At 41.4% G+C, this 20745-nt stretch overlaps 1 protein-coding gene across 1 annotated transcript; it reads left to right on the top strand.

Moving 5' to 3' along the window:
• The first annotated feature begins 6077 nt into the window (after positions 1-6077).
• eva1ba (eva-1 homolog Ba (C. elegans)) lies at positions 6078-17750 on the top strand. Its single transcript, XM_010767080.1, has 4 exons — positions 6078-6337; positions 15369-15520; positions 16980-17073; positions 17176-17750. The coding sequence occupies exons 3-4, from the start codon at positions 17007-17009 to the stop codon at positions 17598-17600; spliced, it is 492 nt and encodes a 163-aa protein (XP_010765382.1). The 5' UTR covers positions 6078-6337; positions 15369-15520; positions 16980-17006; the 3' UTR covers positions 17601-17750.
• The last annotated feature ends 2995 nt before the right edge of the window (positions 17751-20745 follow it).

Here is a 20745-nt window from a genome sequence, read left to right as displayed (position 1 = left end):
GTTGTAATTAATAAAGTTGGAAATAATCTTTCATCCTCTCTGAGAGCGGCTGACCGCTGGATGCGACTCTCTCTGTGCTGTATTAATGTGCCTGGCTGTTAAGAAACCTGTTGTTCGAGACCTAAGCCGAGCTTATAGTGGAACCTACTGCTGGGCTTTACCACCATACCCTGTACAGTATATCCAGTACTTCAAGGCTGCCTGAGGAAGTCGGTCAGTCGCATAGTTTCCACCTAGTACTTGCATGCTCACAAAGAGCTATTCTTGAATATGCAAAGGAAGACGGGTTTGTAAAAGAGCCGTTTCATATGTAGTCCTGATGTAGCTCAGATGTGCACAGATTCAGCAATAGAGACATTGTTCAGGTGGAATGCATGTTCTCTTTTAAGTCACATTATGCAAAATACTTGAAGTCCTCAAAAGTCAGTAGGAGTCGTCCTCTGGGGACCAGGGATGTCGATACAAAACTTCACTACATACACACAAAGTTTTTTTTTTCTTGGTCTGGACGGAAGTTGCCTGAACATATCAACCGACGGATATTGCTATCACTAGAGCCACGTGCTACCATGGCCAAAAAAACTGCTGCCACATGAAATTGTACAAAAGGCTAAGTCATCAGCTCCACATCTCAATAAAATTAAAGCTTATAAACACAAGACTGCAGATTTTCAGAAATTATTCATCTCCATACACACCGCAACATCCTTTCATGACTGATGGAAGCCTGATGCAGTCTCCTATTTGGCAAGGAATGCTCACTATACAAATGTAATAGCACTTAACTTGATATGAAAATCATCATTGTGATAAGGTGAACAGGAGGAATGTGAGAGGCTCGGCTAAAGTGCTGGACTCCTCAGGAGTTTTGGCAACTCACCTTACTCAATGAGGCGAACGATTGTAAGAGTTGGATAGGAAAGAGGGAGGAAAGGAAGGTGTTTAACTGAGGAGACAGGGAGATTCATGTCGAGATGTAAAGGTGTTGAGATGTTTATGTAATGTCCCCCCTTAACTTCTCTTCTGCTTTTACAATCCCTCCGTTCCTCCTCCACTCGCTTAATCTCTGTCAACCCCTCTGTGTCGAGTGACAGAGAGTGGGGTGGGGGTCAGGGTGAACACTAGGGTCTTATCTTGGCCACTGGCCTCTTTCTGTGAAACACTCAACCATTTCCTGTCCTGGCTTCCCGCCTTATACCAAACAGACCTCTGCTTCAATCGTTGTTCTATTCAGCACACTGTATGGGTGTGCCATGGTGAGGTAATACAAACTTTTTCCAAAAGTGACGAACAATTATGACATACTCTAGTGTCACACTTGTAGCATTAACTCCAGTTTTTCTAGCATGCTTACACAATGAACGGATAACCCCCATAAAACATACCTAACTGCAAAAGTACACATTTATTTCAAAATACTGCTGCTGGTTTATAAAGCATTGAACGGTTTAGGCCCAAAATACAATTCTGCCCTCCTGCTAAATTATGAACCATCCAGATCTCTCAGGTCTTCTGGGACTGGTCTGCTTTCTGTCCCCAGAGTCAGAACTAAACATGGAGAAGCAGCGTTCAGTTATTATGCTCCAAATATCTGTAACTCTGGCTAATTTTTAATCCAGGCTGAAGACTTTTCTTTTTGCCGTTGCTTTTAATTGAACTATTCATATGTCACACTGCACTGTCAATTTTATTCATGTACCTGTGTTATTCATGTTTTATTATCTTTGCTTTTAAATTAAAGATCTTGTCTTGTTGAAAAATGCCATTTTATAATATATTTCTGCTGCACTATTTCTTAATGTCTTTCATTGTTGTAAAGCACTTTGAATTGCCTTGTGTTGAAAGGTGCTATATAAATAAACTTGCCTTGCCTTGCCTAAACTTGAACACAGGTCCAACAGTAAAATCCAAGTCTCATTTATAGTATGCAACTTGAACTACAAACACTTTCTACAACCTTTTATGATTTTTTTCATATTGTTCATTATGGAAGGGTTGGGGAAAAAGTGTCTTCCTTTAAAGGTGACCTATCATGCAAAATGCACCTTTGTAAGTCTTTTATACATGAATATGTGTCCCCGGTGTTCCAGAGAACTCACCAAGTGTCAGAAAACACAACCCATTCTATTTTCCTCCATACCCAAATCTCTTAAAAAGGGGCTGCAACGGATCTGATACAGACTGATCCAGATTTGAACACTTCTGTGACGTCACAGAAGTGGTGCTACGGCTATTGGGCCAACTCCACCAATCAGGAGGAGACAGCCACGGACATTGCCGTTCGAAAGCGCTGGAGACGCTGTAGTACATAGGCCAGGCCTGTAGATGGTGCTGTTCTCACAGAATCAGCCCATGCAAAGACAGTGTTAAATTGAGCGAAATGAGGAATGGCTAAAATGCATGATCTGTTTGGTATTTTGAAAAATAAAAAGTATAAATATGCCTTATATAGGTATGGTCCTACACTATATTATTCAAATATAGCATGATAGGTCCACTTTAAGCTTGTTATCAACGAGGATGTATGTGTATCAAACTCCACAGTACTGAGTCAGAGAGTCTGTATACAACGGCCATGACCTTTGCCTCTCCATACAAGCTTGCTAGTGTGTTTCTGTGCCTACATATGTGCATGTGATTTATTATGTATGCATGCAAAGGGGGTGGACACTCACAGAAGGAAGGAGATCAGACTCCAGATCACAAAACAAGCCTCGTGCACAGGAGCTCCTTGCTCTGGGATCCCATCTGCCCCATAAAGAAGCTGCTGCTGGCAGATGCCTCCAGTGAGCTGTTTTATGTGGGGGCACCAGGGGCCAAAGAGACATGTGTTTTCATGCACTGGAAAGAGGGTGTGAAGAGTACCTGACAGTGAAGACCTACAGGATCCATCTGCAGGTTTGCCCAGGAATGTGTAATCATCAGTTTGTAAAAGCCATTTGACAAGCTCAATGATAACTTACATCAAAAAAGACAAAGAACGTTTACTCTCCGCTGTCATAGGTGTTCTATATTATTTCAACATTGTCACTAAGCTAAACTTCTTAGCAACATGTTTTTGCGGTTACATATCTCAGTGTGTTTTTGATTAAAGAATGAACAAGGCTTATCCATTCAGTGAGCCCTCCTAGGATATTCATTTCAGTTTTCAGTGTGCAAATGAGTCATCCATCGGTGGTGTTTTCCCCTGCTCTCAGAAGTAATGCAAGGAAGTCAAAGCTGTAATTATTATTCTTCCACGCTAATTATGAAATTCCAAGCTTTCCTCTCGGTGGATTGTGTTGTGTTTGCACTGCAGTTTCTCAACCTGAGTTTAAGTGTTTATTTTTCTTGATTTTCTGAGGTTTGTGATCCGTCTTTTCCAGCCAAAGTCAACCCCACATCAAAAGGTCTCCGTGCGCCATTCGTCCACACGGCATCTCTACAGCGCTGATCACCAACAAAGGCTCTGTGTGGCAACCTTTGGAAAATGAGTGGGTGAGCGGCTCTCTTATGAAACACACTGTAAATATTAATCTTGGTTAAAGACGGTAGTTGGCTTTTGTTCCTATAAAAGCTATTTAGAGCGTTTGCCCGCACTTGGCCCCAGCAGCGGGCTTTGTTGAACGAGTGCTATCTTGTTTAAACTTCCCCCACCATCCCCCTCCATCTACAAACACACACACACCTTCACCTTCATCCTTTCCCACCTGCAGACAGACTCTCCCCGGTCATCAGACACGTATCCCTCCCTGTTTCCGCCTCCGCAGCAGTTTATAATGATATACTGTGTATTTACGTTGAACTCCACACTGGCATGCACAGGTTTGTCTGACATGATCCAGGAAAAGTCTGCTTTGAAAGCCGTAGGTGCCCTGTAATTAAACTGCTCTCATTTCTCCATAAGTCGATGTTCACCTCCTCTCACCTCTCTCCTGTTTGCATTTCCTTCTTTCTGCCTTCCTTTGTCTTTCTGCCCTTAACATATCCAGCCTCATCAGACAAACCCAGAGTTGGAGTATAAATCAGCCCCAGGGACAGGTGGACATCTGCCAGCCATGAGGAGATCCAGGCAGGAATGTGATCATTGATGCAGCTCAAAAAAACATTTAAATCCAGGCACCTCAAGGGACACAGTTTTCCCTGATTCACCCCCTCCGCCCCTTTTCATTGATCGAATTGACAGGGTTGATATTGGAGAGATGCCTTCTGCTTTCTTTTTCTTCCTGTTTGCATCCAGGATTCTCTAATGAGGGAATGGAGAAAAGCAGAAATTCGAGAAAGTGGCAGTGGGAGGAGGTTTTATTTGGAGAGATGATTCTGAAAGGCCAATGGGTCCATAAGGCAATGTCAATGAAAGTGAGTTTATCACAAGGTTTTGTGGCTGCTCACAAACAGGCTGCTCAGGTTAGCAAGCAGTTTTATGATGGAGACCGTAATGTTCTTTCAAGCCCCAGCAGGGTGTAGCGCAATAACAGCTCTGCTCCAACGTTGACCCTTTTCACGAATTAAAATGAACGATTGATTTCACTGCTTTCAGATTTTCTTCCCTATTTTTCCAGGAACAGTTTGGGCAACACTAATGAAAAGTGTCACGATGCCCTTCCAAACGTATGGCTTTAATAACATCTCATCAAGACGGAGCTTGGTGGCCATGAAGATTTACAGCTGTGCCTACTTAGATGGTAATCTGCTCTTACAGTTGGGTTGCAAATTATAAGAAGCATGATTTCAGAGTATTATTATTGAGACATATACAACATCCTTAAATTGGAAAAATATCACTATTGTCCGTTCTGCCTGTGTCGTTGATCATTGATGCAATCCACCAGAAGAGATGTGTCAGCTCGCAGCTGTTAGCAATTAGTATGTCAACTCCTCTAGCATGGGAGTTGACATATTATTGTGATTACATGTTTACCATGTTCTGTGTGAGGCTGCTTTTACCAAAAACGATATCCTTCTCACTATAGCTCACTTTATTTATGGGATTAATAAGTTGCAAACGGTCGTGACATTTCTGAATTACAATTCAAAACATAAAGTGTCTTCAAACTTGGGAGATTCTTTAGCTTATTAAAGCATCCTGCCAGCATAGGACTTATAATGAGACAACCTTTTGCGACTTCAGATATTCTCTCTTCTGACATTTTCTATGAGCATATTGTAGTTTATATTGCATGAACACAGATAGAGACTAGAAGTTGAATATCAAGTGTTTATATTTTAGGAACAATATCACCAGGAGGACAAAGGACTCTCTTTATATTATTCTCCCATGGCTAACATAACCAGAATTGTGATTGTAGTAATGTGTTTTTATTACATGTACAGCACTTTGGCTCGACCAAAAAACCCTTTTAAATGTGCTATAAATAAAACTTGATTTGAGAATTGATGCATTTCTAAATGTATACACGATCAAATGTAAATATTGGAGGAAATGTGTGACATGTTAACATGTTTATTCGCTTTATTGCCAATAGTTATATGAGAAGATCAATACCACTCAATGGAGTTACAAGTCTGCTGCTTGTTAGCGTAGCTCATCTTAAAAACCTACTGCTGGCCCTAGCTTCATATTTAGCATACATCCTTCAGCATCAGTGTCAGCTAGAAAGCGAGTAAGTGCATTCATACACAATTATAAACTATTCCTTTAAAACTCTTTAAAACACACTCTACACACATGAGCTGTATTCAAACTGTTTTTGCTGTTGTAATTCTGTCATGCTGAACTGTGCATGGAAAACCTGAGCTGATTTGCCTTGAGTGGGTCTCTGCCTGTTTCCTTAACAACAGAGGGAAAGCTCCCCTAACCAACACACACAGGCACACACACACACACACACACACACACACACACACACACACACACACACACACACACACACACACTCTCACATTTTCACACACACACACACACACACACACACACACACACACACACACACACACACACACACATCTCTGCTCTCCTCCCTCCCCTTTTCCTCGAGCTTGCCCTTTTTAGGCTGTTCCTCTGTTTAATTTTTTTTCCATGTGAAAGGGGGGATAGTATGACAGCTTTTCCTGCTTCTTGTGGATTGGAGCGGGGAGAGAGAAAACTCTGTTATTCACTCTGTCTCCAACTTTGAGAGGAAGTTACCACCTCTTCCCCAGACTCTGTACACACAGGCTCAGGCAGACACTCTCTTCAGGACTTGACCACAGCAGGAACAGAGTGAAAGATTCAGGATTGCTCGTAATGCTTTGTTTCTTTCAACATTTGGAGGGAAAGAAGGCTGAGATTTGCATTTTGCCTGAAGCTTTCTGTGTGGACTCAACAGTGTCAGAGGGACCTTGTCATAACAGACCGGTGAGTTTGACAGATTATTTCAGTGTATAACCAGCTCCATAGAAACCTCAGTGTAACACAACTTTTCTGTCACTCTACTTTTTCTGTAGTTGAACGTTTTAATGCTCTGAATCTCATGTGAGCTAAAACTATAGTTTGGCAGGCTTTTTTAGAGGTGCGTGTGTCTAGGGAAACTTCCAGTTGCTATAAACTCAGATATCTGGTTTCAATCGCAGCAGCTCTAGTAAGTGCTTACATCAAATTAAATGAGTTTCTTGCTTTTGATTGTTTACATTTGACAAAACAGGGTTAAATAGGACAGAAAAGTTAATGAGTGTTGGAAACAGCAGAGTATGCAACTTGATGAAGCCATGACATTGGCTTTCTTTTAAAGTAATAACCACATCTTATTCTAGTTTTTTACTATTTATCTTTTCATTATCAGTCCATTACTAAACCAAATAACCACATCCACCCTAGCAGTGTCAATGCATCACAGTTTGGTCCTGCTAAACGTGTTTGTTTTGCTGCATGTTTTTTATGAAGCGCAGCCAAAGTGGAGCTGATGCAGCACTTATGGTTGGACAGGATAATCCTGGTATGGCTTTCCTGTGCAGCTGCACCTTATTGGTTAACCTTGTGGTGATTAATTAATTTTCACCTTGCTATAATAAAAGTAAACATCCTGTCGCTTTTTGTATACATTTTTTTATACCTGAAGAAGCAGATGCCATGTAATCAAAGACAACTGAGATGGAGGAAATGGCATGGATCCCAAAATGAGGCATGAAAAGTGCTCTCATGTTGCAACTGGCTTTGTTTAACTGTTTCCCCCATTTTGTATACATGAACTCATAGAAACATTCATGCAGGACAGCAGTTGACCATATGCCTTAGCTCCCATAGCTCTCTCTCTCTCCACTGGACGTTTGTGGTCAGCAGGTCTTATCAGGGGGAGAGCGAGGTGAGGGAAGAGGGAGGTGGTGGGTGGTGGCTGGAGAGGGCTGGGTTGCTCTCAGGGGTCTCCTTTAATTGACACAATCTGAGTGGGCTGGCAGCACTTCAGCTGTGCCTCCTCCAGTCAATCAGATAACATAGGATGAGTTTGAATGCTCGGTCACCCCTTCAAGGCCAGGCTGGGAAGAGTTGACTTCTGTGTGACCTCTTGGAGCTATTCATGCCAGCAGTCTAACCTTTACTTCCTTTTCAAAACCCAACTGACTCACTTATCAGCAGGCCTGTCTTATCTGTCCTGAGAATGGTTGTTCAATTACTTTATTTAGCCAGGGGTCAGAGGTCAGATTCTGATTTGAACTGCTTGTCTAAAATCCCAGGGTACCAATCTGTTTGCAGGGGGAGATACAGAAAGTTTCAGACTACACAGAGCGAAGATAAATCAAGCGAAAACAACCTAAGGGAGACAGCTTTACACAGTGAGAAGTCATTAACAAAACTCCTTTCAAGAATATGGGGAACATTTCTTTATTTAAGTGTTGTTTTCAATGTAAATTATTAGATTTAAATAACATGGACCTACAGAAGATTCTGCATCAAGAGCTCACTTGGCCAGCTTCTGTTTTGTAGCATTGTGCAGCAAGCTAGTTATGTAACATATAAATTAGAATAAGTAATGATTTCATGTTACCCCGAAACACTTCATGGCTGTATTACTTACAGTTCAGCCCAACCATATACAAAACTGCAGCCCAGTGGATAACTTACAGCAACCAGTGCCTTGGCAGAAAATGTTTCCAATGTTCAAAAAGTCCCACTGAACATGACTCTGATCAGCTACTGGAGATCAAGGACAGTCATATTGTCATAAGGTGAGTTAGCACAATAACAATAGGAACAAATATCACATAAACGTATTGTTAGGAATGTATGTATGGGAAGTTGAAGTACTTGTAAATGTAGTTTGTGTCGCATATCTAGCCAATGACATGCAGCCATTCACCCAGATCAGCTTATCATCAGCTGATCTCTTTGAAGCACTCTTTCCCAGAACAGAGAGGTCCATTCAAACACATGGCTCTTTAAATGTAATTGTTACCACTGCTCACTGTATAGTTACTGGTATTTGTAAAACAATGCCAGTTTAAAAGACATTTTATGTGTTTCTAATTCCTATAAAACACCAAAGGCATAAACAATGTGTGAAACGGAGAATACTTGTTTTGCTTTAAAAAGAAATTGGCTTGAAACACAATTTCTTTCATCATCTTAATGTGGCGGCAAAGCATTTCAATATTTAAGGCTTTTCTTTGTTGACCCTCTTCATAAAGTCATTGTAAAAATGTTGATGGGGAATGTTATGAATCTACACAAAGATACAAAATGACAAAAACGTATGTTCTGCTTACCGTAACTCTTAATCTCACTACCATTAAATGACCAGAAGGATATTTTAGAGGGAGTTTGATGAATGACTTGTCTCACAAACTGTGTTTAGCAAAGCCACTGATGTCTTACAGGGCTCTATTGCTTCCTAGTAGGAGCTTCACTGGTCCAGACCCTCTGCTGTTTAGGCTCAGGCAGATTTTTGACATGCTAAATCCAGTGGGTTTACCCAAGCTTACACTCCTCTCTCGGGTACACACATGCACACACATGTAGCTAGAGACACACTCCCTTACCCATACAAATCCACTTGAGCTAACAAAGATTCTGTTTGAATTATATGTGAGTATTTGGTTGAACAAGATCATTCAGACTAGATCTATTCAACCATAACTTATATACGGTGCATTGTCGTTTATTTAATGATAACCCAAAGAGAGTTGAACCACAATTAGGTTAGTCCCAGACTTCATGTTGTATTAAATCGACAACCCTCACATGACTGTAGTGGCCAAAATCCCCAAAAGTTTGTCTTGTAACCTTCACCTCAAAAGTTATTGTTCTTGGCCACATGTAGAGCTTGGGCCTCGGAAGCAGTGTCAGACTCGCAGTACACAATCCACTGGACGTTTCGGTTGCTTTTCAAGGTTTATTTCCAGTAAAACATAAACAAAATACGAAAACAATATTTAACATAAACTTAAACAGCAGATCCTAATAATCTGTATTTGACTAAGTATAAGGTTGCGTCTGCGTGTCAATGACGGTATTGCTGCTGCCTGCTGCTCTGCCGTCACACACCGCACCTCCAATTTAAAGCCTTAGCCCCGCCCCCTTCAACTGAGCAAAGCACACCTCTTACTGAAACAGAAAAATGCATTGATAAAGGTTCCAAATAAATCAAAACAAAATAAACTTAAATGCGGCTCCTACATGACATTTCATTATTTACTGAATAAACCATTCACAAAGCGTTTGTTTATTGCTATATCATCTTCCCATGTGATGAGGAACTTTTCAGCTAAAATTTCCTTTAGGATCTGGCCTGAAGGGCGCGTTTACTCAACCCTATCGTCAAAATATGAAGCGACTGTAATTCAAGGAAAAACCACGACGGATGACAATGGTGTTGATGTTTTTGTAATTACTACTGGTTGCTAATATAAGTCTGTAGAAGTCATACAGGCCTTTTAAATAGCTGAAAACAGGCACTAGCCTTCCCTTTCACTACACAACGTTGTTCATGTCACAACAACAATTCTGAACCTCTTAAATCCCGTGGAGCCTCACCACATTCATGAGTTGTGCAGAGAAAATGCTTCGGACCCAATCATACGAAGGGCAAACACGTGTTTTGTGTCACAGAGTAATCCGTGGGGTCCATGTAATTGATACAGTATGTGGCGTTGGCGTGCTGCTGGATGGTGGCCCAGATCGATGAAAAGGGTGAGATCATGGCTCTATTTTTGGAGCTCTGAGTTAAGGATGATCTAAAGCCCACTGCGCTTTAGAGAATCATGGAGGAATGTTCATGTGAATCAATTTCAACCTGCAGGAACATACACAGGCAACCAGGGACTACCAATACACAGTAACACACAAAAAAAACCTGTTTTTTTACCCATGAGCACTGCTTGATTGGTAGCGCGATAATGACCGTAGGAAGATGGTACATGGGATATCTCCTCTTGATTTGATTTACATAGTAAAGCATGAAGACTCAACCTCCCATCAACCTCCCATCAGGAACACATCTGTGTCCACTTGCCCTAACCCCCAGTTCAGTCCCATATCTCCATTACCTTCCATTACCTGCCATAGCCCACAAAATATACTCTTCACTGGATGAGCTGTGCACTGTGGTTCACTTTTTATGACATAAGGATACACAGGGATTCATTGGGGCAAGGGTTGCAGTAACTACTGAGCCAGACTGGCGTCACATTGGCATACTGGGGCATGTTGGATTTACAGCCCTTCCCTTGTTTAAGTCAAATAATAAAGTGCCGACAATGCCTGACTGATTCAATTCTGTGTTTACTCCAGGAAAACGTTTTTGGTCCTTGAATGCAAAGCTGTTGTTCATTGAGTCCATGTCAAATAAAGTCCATGCCTTAAGCTGGAAACAACAACCCATGACTAAACAAAGCTTTCTTTCAGCTTTATATCAAACACTAAACCGTATTCAAGAAGTTTGCATAAGATCAACTTGTATAATGGATTGTAACATGTACAAGTTTGAATGCTGCACAAACAACAGGTTTAGATCAGAATGTATTTCCTGTTAAGACCCACACAGCTAGAGCTTTTCTCTCTGCAGCACATTGTAGTTCAGATTAAGGTTAAATATGATTTTAAATGTGTTTGTTTCTTGGATTTGTATTGCCTACACAAAGTGTTCATCAGCATTCATCAGGTCTTTATTTCTGTTGTACGCTTGACAGTCGAGACTGGATGTACATTGCTCACTTAGGAAACAGCAGTTCACAATTGCTTGCTTTTTCCATGCTTGTCTTCATTAGTGGAAGTCCCCCAAAGTGTGATTTGGTCGAAAGCTCCACAATAAGCAAGTGAGGACTTTGGTTTCAAAGACTGTTTACAATGTCAAGAAAGGAACAAGCAAGCATTTGAACACACAGGGTCTTCTTCAAACATCTGCAAATGAAATGCACAGCAAGATCTGGACACTATTTGGCAGAAACCTGCTCTGCGTTTTCGTCTTCTGCTTCTCATCCCATCTTTGAGCGTAGCAACTCTTTTTACAGAATAAAATAAACTCGTAAGATATTTGCAAATGCAGAACTACACGTCTCTGTCCTGAAGGCCACCACCACATGCCTGTCCTGTTTCCAAATGCAAGAGTTTTCCTCTCAGACACTCTAGCAGGCCTTGACAAGGAGGAAGCAGCACTAATGCTTAGCACAGCTTGAAACCCAAGATCTTCATGTCAAGAGGAACTGGGAGTTTATGCTCTTACTTTCTCCAGAAAACACTTGGGATAGAGATCTTGGTTTGGACAACGTTTCTGTTTACTGAGTGGAAAGTAAAGCACCACTGCTGTTTTGAGGCAGAGCTTGAGTTCCAGTGTGTTTTAGTACTTGGAGACCGTTCTCTGGCTTGATTACAGGTGTATGATAAATCGCTTGTAGAGACATCCAGTGGATTGTGGTCAAGTTTCAGACTCTTTGGCAGTTCGAAGGCTGCTGTTAACCTTTACATCAGCTAGTGAAAGAATTTCATCTTCAATGTGAGAAAAACTGAGCCAAGGCCGAGCTTTGATTCAGTATATTTATTTAAGGGAAACACGCAATGTTTCAGAATGTGCTCCGCGAGCTGAAAATAGTGTGTTAATGACCCGGATAGGCTTGTTTGATGCTATGCGTCGTTAAGTCCTGATGTTTTTTTCAGTAGCAGCCACAGAATCAAACGTTGCAATGAACATAATCAAGACCAAATACACTGTGTTAGTGTGTGCCATAACTCTAACCCCTCACCAGAAATAGTCTGTGTGTGGACTTTAATTTAAAACCAATGAAACGTGATTACATTCTGTAAAGCTTCGTCCCGGGCGGATCAAAGAAAGACCATCCGTTGGGTCAGGAATTGTTGCGGTCGCTCTGAAATTCTAGGTATTACAAATATTGTGTTCCCTCTGCGGTTCGTCGTGTGTCATTACAATGAGGAAAAAACACTCACTCTTTCACTTGTGTAAACTGAACTTTTCATCTTCTGTGTCTAAATCCAATGTGGCATAAATTCCACTGAAGGGTTATGCCCTCTGATTTCTTCATTGTGGAAGAGAAGTATTGCAGTTGGATGGTTTATGAAACAAGTATTACTTGCGAAGTATCTAGGGAAAAGTGCGTTTGCTTTGGAGCTCTGCCCCTGTATGGAGGCAGATGATGAATCAGCCAGTTGTTTACAGCTCCGTCACAATTTCTTAATTTAGATACTGGACATGCGTAAAGAGGGCTTTGACCTGGATGTTGTCTCTGCGGGAAAGGGACACACCCTTTGGGAAGGAAGGGCCATTGTGGTCTATCTCCAAGTGGTTTTTTCCACTCTGCTCCTCAATCCAAACCAAAGCAAACAATGGTCAGTCAGTCAGGAATAGTGTTTAACCTCTTCTCCAGCCACCACACCACGCCATGATGTGTTTATGCTGGCTTCCACACTTTCTGCTGGGACCATACATAAACAACTCATCCCTGACTGACAGAGTTCTCAGGGGGACTATGCTGAGCTAACAATAATAATTTGTTACTGGGATTATAATTGTTTTGATTTAATATGAGATGAAAATATGGTTTCTTGCACAGTTTAAGGCAGGTCAGGATTGGTCAAGTGAATAATTAATGGTCAGCGGCGTGCAAGGGACTCAGGAAGGGGACGCCTCAGTGTTTGACCTCAGGATAGGAGGCCAGGAAAGACAAATGATAAGCTAAAAGGGACAAAAAATAAGATTAAACATTAACCTCACAGGCGCGAAGACATGGCACCAAGACACATGCTGCCACTGGTTGGCTAGATCGTTTGAAGTGTTTAGGTTAGACAAGATATATGAGCATTATTTGGAACAAAATAATGAAAGGCTCAAGGAAAGTGTGTCTTAAAGTATATAAATGATGAGTACTAACACAATTGCCTTGAATTTATTTTTGAAAAAACGAAATCTAATGCAGGTTGGCGACACAACAACACCATATGTTGTTTTTATTCTTGACATTTCTCACTTCTATGACAGAGCAGTTGGCGTGAATACTCCCACCAGCCAGCACTCCCTAAAAATTGCAGTTTAGAGTGTGAGAAGTGAAGTGAGAAGCCGTTTTTGTTTGTTTGTTTGTTTGTTTTGCCAAAGCGATGGTCCTATACCAAATGGAAGTACTATTTATAATTTGGAGTGGGCTTTTTTTGTTATTGTGAATATGTGATTATGTCAGGAACTATAATTTGAGGACTGTTGCTTTATTTATAATACCTACCAGGCAGCTAATATTGCAATTCAGATTGAAGTAAAACATGATGTTCCAAATAATTGAACAAATTGCAGATGCATGACTTCTTTTTGTAATAACTAAAGTTTCATTTTTAAGGCTGTTAGGTAAGGCAACATCTGAAAAAGAAAAGCAAACTGGGTCACTTGGAGAAAATGACTTAAGGTTGAGTCACGGCATAGTACATGGCTGGGGAGGGGAAGGTCTGGTAATAATTTCCTTCTTAGGTAAAACAAAAACACAACAAAAACAACAGGGAAGGATAATTAGTGTTTAGATAGACTTTAAACAGGTCTCCAGTTTTCATTAACCACCAGTAACAGACGGCGAGAGCTGATGAAGCTCAGGTTTGCTGCATTCCTGTGCGAGAAGAGGCCGGTTACTGTACTGAAGGTGTCCAATCGCTGGCTTTGACCTTGGCTTGAGGAACGGTCATTCGAGCCGTTCACTTAATTACCTTTGAGACAAAAACTAAATATCTCATTGAAACCCCAGGTTCTCCTGCTCTGCTTGGATAATGATGTATAGATTCCATTAGTGGGGAGGGATTAGGCTCAGCGGGAGCGAGGAGATGATTCATAATTGAAAAGAAAAGGAAGGAAGCTCGACAGGAAGACATCACATAGGTCCATCCCTGCCGTGCACTGCAGAAACAAAGGCACCATCGTCTGGCTCCGTGGGGACCGAGGGGGTGGCCTGGAACACTTGTTACCATAGTGACAGCTCTGTCACTTAGCCCCGAGCGCTGTAGGTCAGGCGCTCTGTAGTGTACATAGCATCAGCCAAGAGTCAGCAAGATCCAAATCTGCCCTGGAAAGCACGGGCTCTGTTAAACCAACTACAGCTGGCAGAGGAGCTTTTTCATGGCTACAAGTTGGAAAACTTCACAGCACAGCATTTTTCAGAGCCCCCGATCCCCCACCTGGCATGTAAAGCACGAACCCCCCACACATTATAGGCTTTTTATTGAGTAAAGGAAAGTGATTCTTGGGCTTGTGTTGTAGGATTTCTGCCAATGTGTTTTGCTCTGGGCTGCTAGAGACGTGGAGGAACTTTGGCATAGCACGGAAACTTCAGATTCTGCTTTCTTTTGTATTTATTCATATGGCTCAGGACCATGCTGAGATATGGAGCACAATCAGAACATCAAAAAAACAAACAAAAATAAAATGTCTCCAAAAAGGCAAATAGTGTACACATTACTTTTGGCTAATCTGATTTGAAGTACAACATGTATTCAAACACAGATGCGTGGTATAAAGAATACTTTGGAGAAAACTTAAGATAAAAAGTGAACGTACTTATTTTATACTGTTTTGTTTTCAAGATATTGAGGCAAAAAGGGTAAAACCAACTACTACCTCATTAATTAAACTTAAATAAGGTTGAATAAGCAGCTCCTTGAAAGCACCATTTAAATATTCCTCAATGTAGAGTATGTATCAGATATGTTCTGTTATATTCCATTAAACTGAATAGGTGTTTCTAATAAAGTGGCCAGTGAACGTACATTCCTGTGTTTCTGTGGTATTTGCATTTCAACCCGTACGGGCTCAAGACAGTTGAAGCAGTGAAAACTGAAAAGCCTGCCTCTAGTCTCTTGCCGGACCGTGTATCCTGCAATAGGCCTGTCAGTGTTTGCATTGCAGACGCCCCCCCTGAGTTTGGATCTAATGTGGCTTGACGTCCGTCTGTGTGTATGTTTGCTCTTGTCTCAGGGTGGCCAAATGAACGGTTTAGCGTGAGGACCAAAGATCACAACATCCAACAGCACAGCGAAAGAGAAAGAGAGCCATTTTGCAGCCATTCTCCAACTTCCCATTACACTATGAGCTGGGATTGAGGACGTGCTTCAAAGTTTCATTTTGTGGTAAGTTTTTACATTTTATCCACACTCCACTCTCTGTTTACTTGTGCTTTTACAGGAAAATGTGTGCTTTGTTTTAAAGTTCATTAGTGAGCCACATGACATATGGTTTACATGTGCGTGGTTTTATGATTGGATTTTACTTGTTCTAAATGAAAAAATAAGCACAAATGCAGCATTATTAATTAAGGTATTCAGCTATTGATATAAATCCGGCACTGAGGTTATTAGTGGGTGAACTTGGAGATACATTCAAACACAAACATGTGGATTGTGCAATTTGAGGACATCCACATTGATCTGTGTGAAGGCATTCTGACATGTGGCTTGACTTAGAGAAGTGTGGGGCGGCTTCAGAGTTCATCATAATTTCACACAAACTGATTTTTTTTTCCAGCCAGGCAAAACACAAAGCACATGTTGGACGGGAAAAGCCCTAACATTAAGTTGGGAGCTTAAAGGGCACCTCCTTTTATTTTTAACTGGCCTTTCCTCTGTTGCCATCAACACTCGTATGTGTTTCATGGTGCAACACTGTGATGTCATCAAGCCATGGAAATGGAAAATGTTCACAGAAGAAAAAACATTAGCAGGAAAGGGCAGCAGGGTAGAGGAGGGGGGGAGTCGAGGAAGGTTAGCAGAGGAAATGTGGTATTCAATGGAGGCATATGAAATAAATGTGTTTTCTCAGATGAAAAACAGGCCTGTTTCTGCTAGAGAATAAAGCTACTGAGTGAAGAGGTAGAATCAAGGTGACACAGAGGATGTATATAATTGCTGAAAACAGAAAACAGATTGAAAGGAGAAAGAACTTGAACTGTTCTTATATCTCTTGTGGTGCAGGGCTCCAACGGTTTTACTTCAAGAAAGACTTCCTTGGGAGTGTAAAAGGTCACGGCCGCACACGGGAACGGTTAAAAAAAACCACAATAGAGCTCCTCAGACTGACAGGACGCCAGGAGGACAGACAGCTTAAATGTCAGGGACACAAAGTCCAAACAAAACACATCAATTTAACAACAAACTGCTCTTTCCCTCGGGGCTGCACAAATTGATCTGGGAGTCCCATCAGGCAGGAAGGAGTCCTTTGTGGCTACTTGCAAAATTGACTTTTGACCTCTTTTATGGAGGGTTCAGAATGGTTTCATGGTTCAGAGAGAACAGCAGAGGCAGAGTGCCATGTGCCAAACGCGTTATGATGATCCCAGATGAAGCCAGTATTTAGAAAGACAGAGGAGCTTTTGTTTGACACTTGGAGGCCTCATCCAACCCACCGAAGGCATATGAAGAAGTACCGTGGTCAGTGGGTTTGACATCCAGACGCTGCAGAGAATGTGACACTGGAGGAAGGAAGCTTGGGAAATAGTTCAAAGACTTTCTGCACCTGAAAAAGCATTGCTATGGTGCTGAGTTGCATTGTACGCCAACGTCAGATGTGTCATTGTAATTTTTTGTTTTTCAGGTGTGAAAAAATCTACTAAAGATCACCATGGATGTGAAGAAAAAAGAAATGGACCTCCTGAGCAACAGCATAGCTGCATATGCTCACATAAAAGGTAAGTCACACTGCAGCCACACAATAATACTCTCTGTTAGTGATCTCTAACACAAATACATTAAGTAACAACATTTGACTCGATTCGATCTCCTTTCTTTAGCAAACCCAGAGAGCTTCGGCCTTTACTTTGTGCTTGGAGTGTGTTTCGGCCTGGTGCTGACGCTCTGCCTTCTGGTCATCCGCATCTCCTGTAAGCCCCGGACCAACATCGCCAACTCAACACCTGAGAAAAAACCCTTAAAGGACATCAGCGAGGAGGACGAAGAGAGCGACGACGATGAAGATGAAGATGGGGACGACGTAGAGGCACCCATCCCTTTGCCAAGCACAGAAATCCCTGTTGGTAATCATATCGGGCAATCAAACGGGACACTGAGTGTGAACGTGTTTACTTCGGCTGAGGAGCTGGAGCGGGCACAGCGTCTGGAGGAGAGGGAGCGCATCATACGTGAGATCTGGAGGAACGGCCAGCCTGATATCCTGGGGTCAGGAACAGGGACTATTGGCAGAGTGCATTACTACTAAGATACATGAGGCTTCAAGAGAAACACTGGGAGCTCTGTGAAGGACAGGGAGAGACCTTTGGGTGGGCCCGATGTCCCTGAAGCCTGTGAGACTTGTGTTAGATACAATGCCACGTCATGGAAACAGGACAACAGTGATGTGACTTTTTGATAGGACAATACTCAGCTTTTTTTACAGAGCTGAACCATGTGATATTGCACTTCCCATGTAGCAATGTTATTTTCAACTGACTACATGACGTTTTAACCAACAGGTGTCTTAAGGACTGATCATTCCATATGGAAAATATCTAGTGTGAATGTGGGAGCTGAATGACACTTGAAGTAGTCAGTCTATTCAAATGTATGGCGCTTAATGACAAAAATGCACACAAGTATAGGATTATGTATGTTATAAGTGGAAAATGGATGCATATAAGGACAATGTATGTACTGTAATTTGCTATGAAGATGTTTTTTTAATTGCAGTCAGGACAGTCGTCCTCTAGACGGGTGAGTTTGTGGGACATATAAAATACTCTCAGTGTCTGTGTAAGGAAATTAAATTGTTTAAAAAAAGCACATATGAATCAATTTGGGGGGGGGGGGGGTTCAGAATACACAGCAAAATGTCAGGACAATTACATTTGGAGTCTATAATTTATGAGTTCATTAAATCCATGTCTGTGTTTTCAGGGATGATTCCACCAAAGGAAATGACAGAATTAAAGTATTACGCTTAAATCATTTGCTGTTGTTTCTTCATATCGCTCAGATATTAACAGAGCTCATTTTCTTTGTACCTTTAGGCCATTGATTTATAATCAAGATAAAGAGAGAGAGAACATTTGCTAAATAAGAATAATGGAAAGGTCATTTTTTGTAATTAGTTTTTTCTGCCTAATGTTTAATTTGTAAGAGCTTCAAGAGGACAGTCAATGTGTTTACAAGGCTCTAGTTAATTCAGACATTATGATTGTAAAAGGAAGATATCCTGATAACAGAGAGAATGCGATACCAGGAAAACAAAAAAAACATCTGGATATTTGAGGTTAGCCTGAAAGCTAGTTCAGGAAGACAACAGGGCTGTACCGTAGCATATCAAGCGCACCCGTAGTGTAAAGGCGGGCGATTTAACCTGTCAACACCTGGGACACCTGTTTGCTGCTTTTACTATTGCACCTGACACACTTATCACGTAAAGTCCAACCATGTTGCAAGTTACTTCAGGGCGGTTTTATCGATTAAATATTCGGAAATGCGTCGCTCATCCCCCCGTCTTCGTCGGCCATGGCTCCTGTCCGTCCACACACGTCTTGAGTTTTCATGTTGACATTGTGACCGCAGCCTCACCAAGGTAAGTGCTGCTACTTGTACGGTGAAGGATGCCTTGTTATGTTCCTGATGATGTGCTTGGCAATGCTTTTTTTGACACTGGAAATGAGGATGAACATTGGTCAATCCACCACTTCCATGACTGATATGTCAACAAATTGGATGGGCTGCCATGCATTTAATGTAATTTACAGACATTCATGTTCCGTAAATGCTTAATCCTACAGATTTTGGTGATCCCCTGACCAACGTGAGGTTGACATGTTTGAGTAAAATCTGCTGAATTGCCATGACATTTGATACAGATAGCCCTTTCAAGAATCCCATAGGTCTTTCTTTTCCACTTGCTTGACTCCCTAACTTTTTATCTAGTGCCACCAGCAGGTCAAATTATTCACTTATCCAGTGAGCATTTTCATCTGGACAGCTCAGACATTCCTGGTTCCCAAAGGGATGCATCTTCATAGATGTAATGAACCCATAACTTGTGCTCTGGTTCTAGCAGCAGTTTTGATTTGGAGTGAAATATTTGAACAACCTTTGGGTAGATTGGCAAATAATTTGTGTCAGGCATTAATTAATGGATCCCAGGCATTGAAGACATCAACAATATCTTTGGTAAACCCCTTATTTTGTATTCAGTGCCACCAGCAGGATGAGTGTGAAATGTGTGGACAGGTATTGGTAAATGTAATGGGTATTCATGTTTCCCAAAGCAGCCTGACCTTTTATCAAATGTAAACTTTAGACTAGATTTGCAACCAAATAGCCTACCTGCAAAACTACTGGCATTCCCATCCACCTCAGCTGCACTGTACTGGCATTGTTAGGGTTTGAGCTTGAACAACATTAGCATTTAGCTCAAAGCACTGCTTAATTGTCTCCCTGTCGTGTTTGCATGTCTTGGAGTCTGCTGGCTGCTTACATTCGCTCTTATGCTTTTTGTGTTGTTATAATTGAATGTGCATGCTGGGTGATAATGTCTTCTTTAATGCTGCTGAAATGTGCTGGCTTCCATGTTTTACTCGTACAGTATGCTGTTAATAACTATGCTACATGTGCAGTGTGTTTGCATTGGTCGTAATTGCCAATAACTGATTTTCTTCTGTTGTGGCTGAGTTCATTGTTCCTCTTGGTTGTTTGGCATGTGCATTTGTGATGCTTTGATTCGTTTTATAGGGGCTTGATTGGTTTTGTGGCATGTTTCCTTTTATGATGTTGCCATTGTTTTGCAGTGGTGCTTCTGGCTTGCAAACATATTGCACACAGCTTATTTACACAATGATCCAATTCTATTGTAATGGTTGAGAATGAGAAACACAGCATGGCTTTTTTCTTTTTCACATTTTCTTCCCATTTGTCTCAGGTAGATACATTTTTAAAGCTATTTTTATGGGACAACTTTCTTCTACTGTTACATTGCAATGATCTCCTCATTGTACTGATGTGGATCTGCTGCTGCTACTCTAACATTTAATAGCAAAACCAATTTTCAGATTGTAAACTCCTAGATTGGAGTTGCACCTTCTCATAATTTCCACTCACATACTAGTACAAAGCTCTGTATCTTATGTAGTATTGTGGGTAAAGCATTATCTTCACTCCCAAAACCCTGCTGTTCTGACTTCTAATGGGGTCAGAGCTGAGGAGGCCAATAGCAACTCTGCATTCACATAATAAATCTGTTTCTTGTGAGTTGGCTGATGGAAATATTGTTTGGCTGCCAATATACCAACAGAACATTGCTGAATTGCCCACACTGTGTGAGTGTTTGTATTCAACATTAGAACAAGTCAATCATTGGTGGTTTGGAGATCTGGAAGTTGTGAAAG

Source organism: Notothenia coriiceps, unplaced genomic scaffold, assembly GCF_000735185.1.
Source record: "Notothenia coriiceps isolate Sejong01 unplaced genomic scaffold, NC01 NC01_scaffold00004052, whole genome shotgun sequence".
In the NCBI taxonomy this organism is placed as follows: domain Eukaryota; kingdom Metazoa; phylum Chordata; class Actinopteri; order Perciformes; family Nototheniidae; genus Notothenia; species Notothenia coriiceps.
Note: the sequence above shows the minus strand (reverse complement) of the source record. Positions and strands in the feature narration are given on the sequence as shown.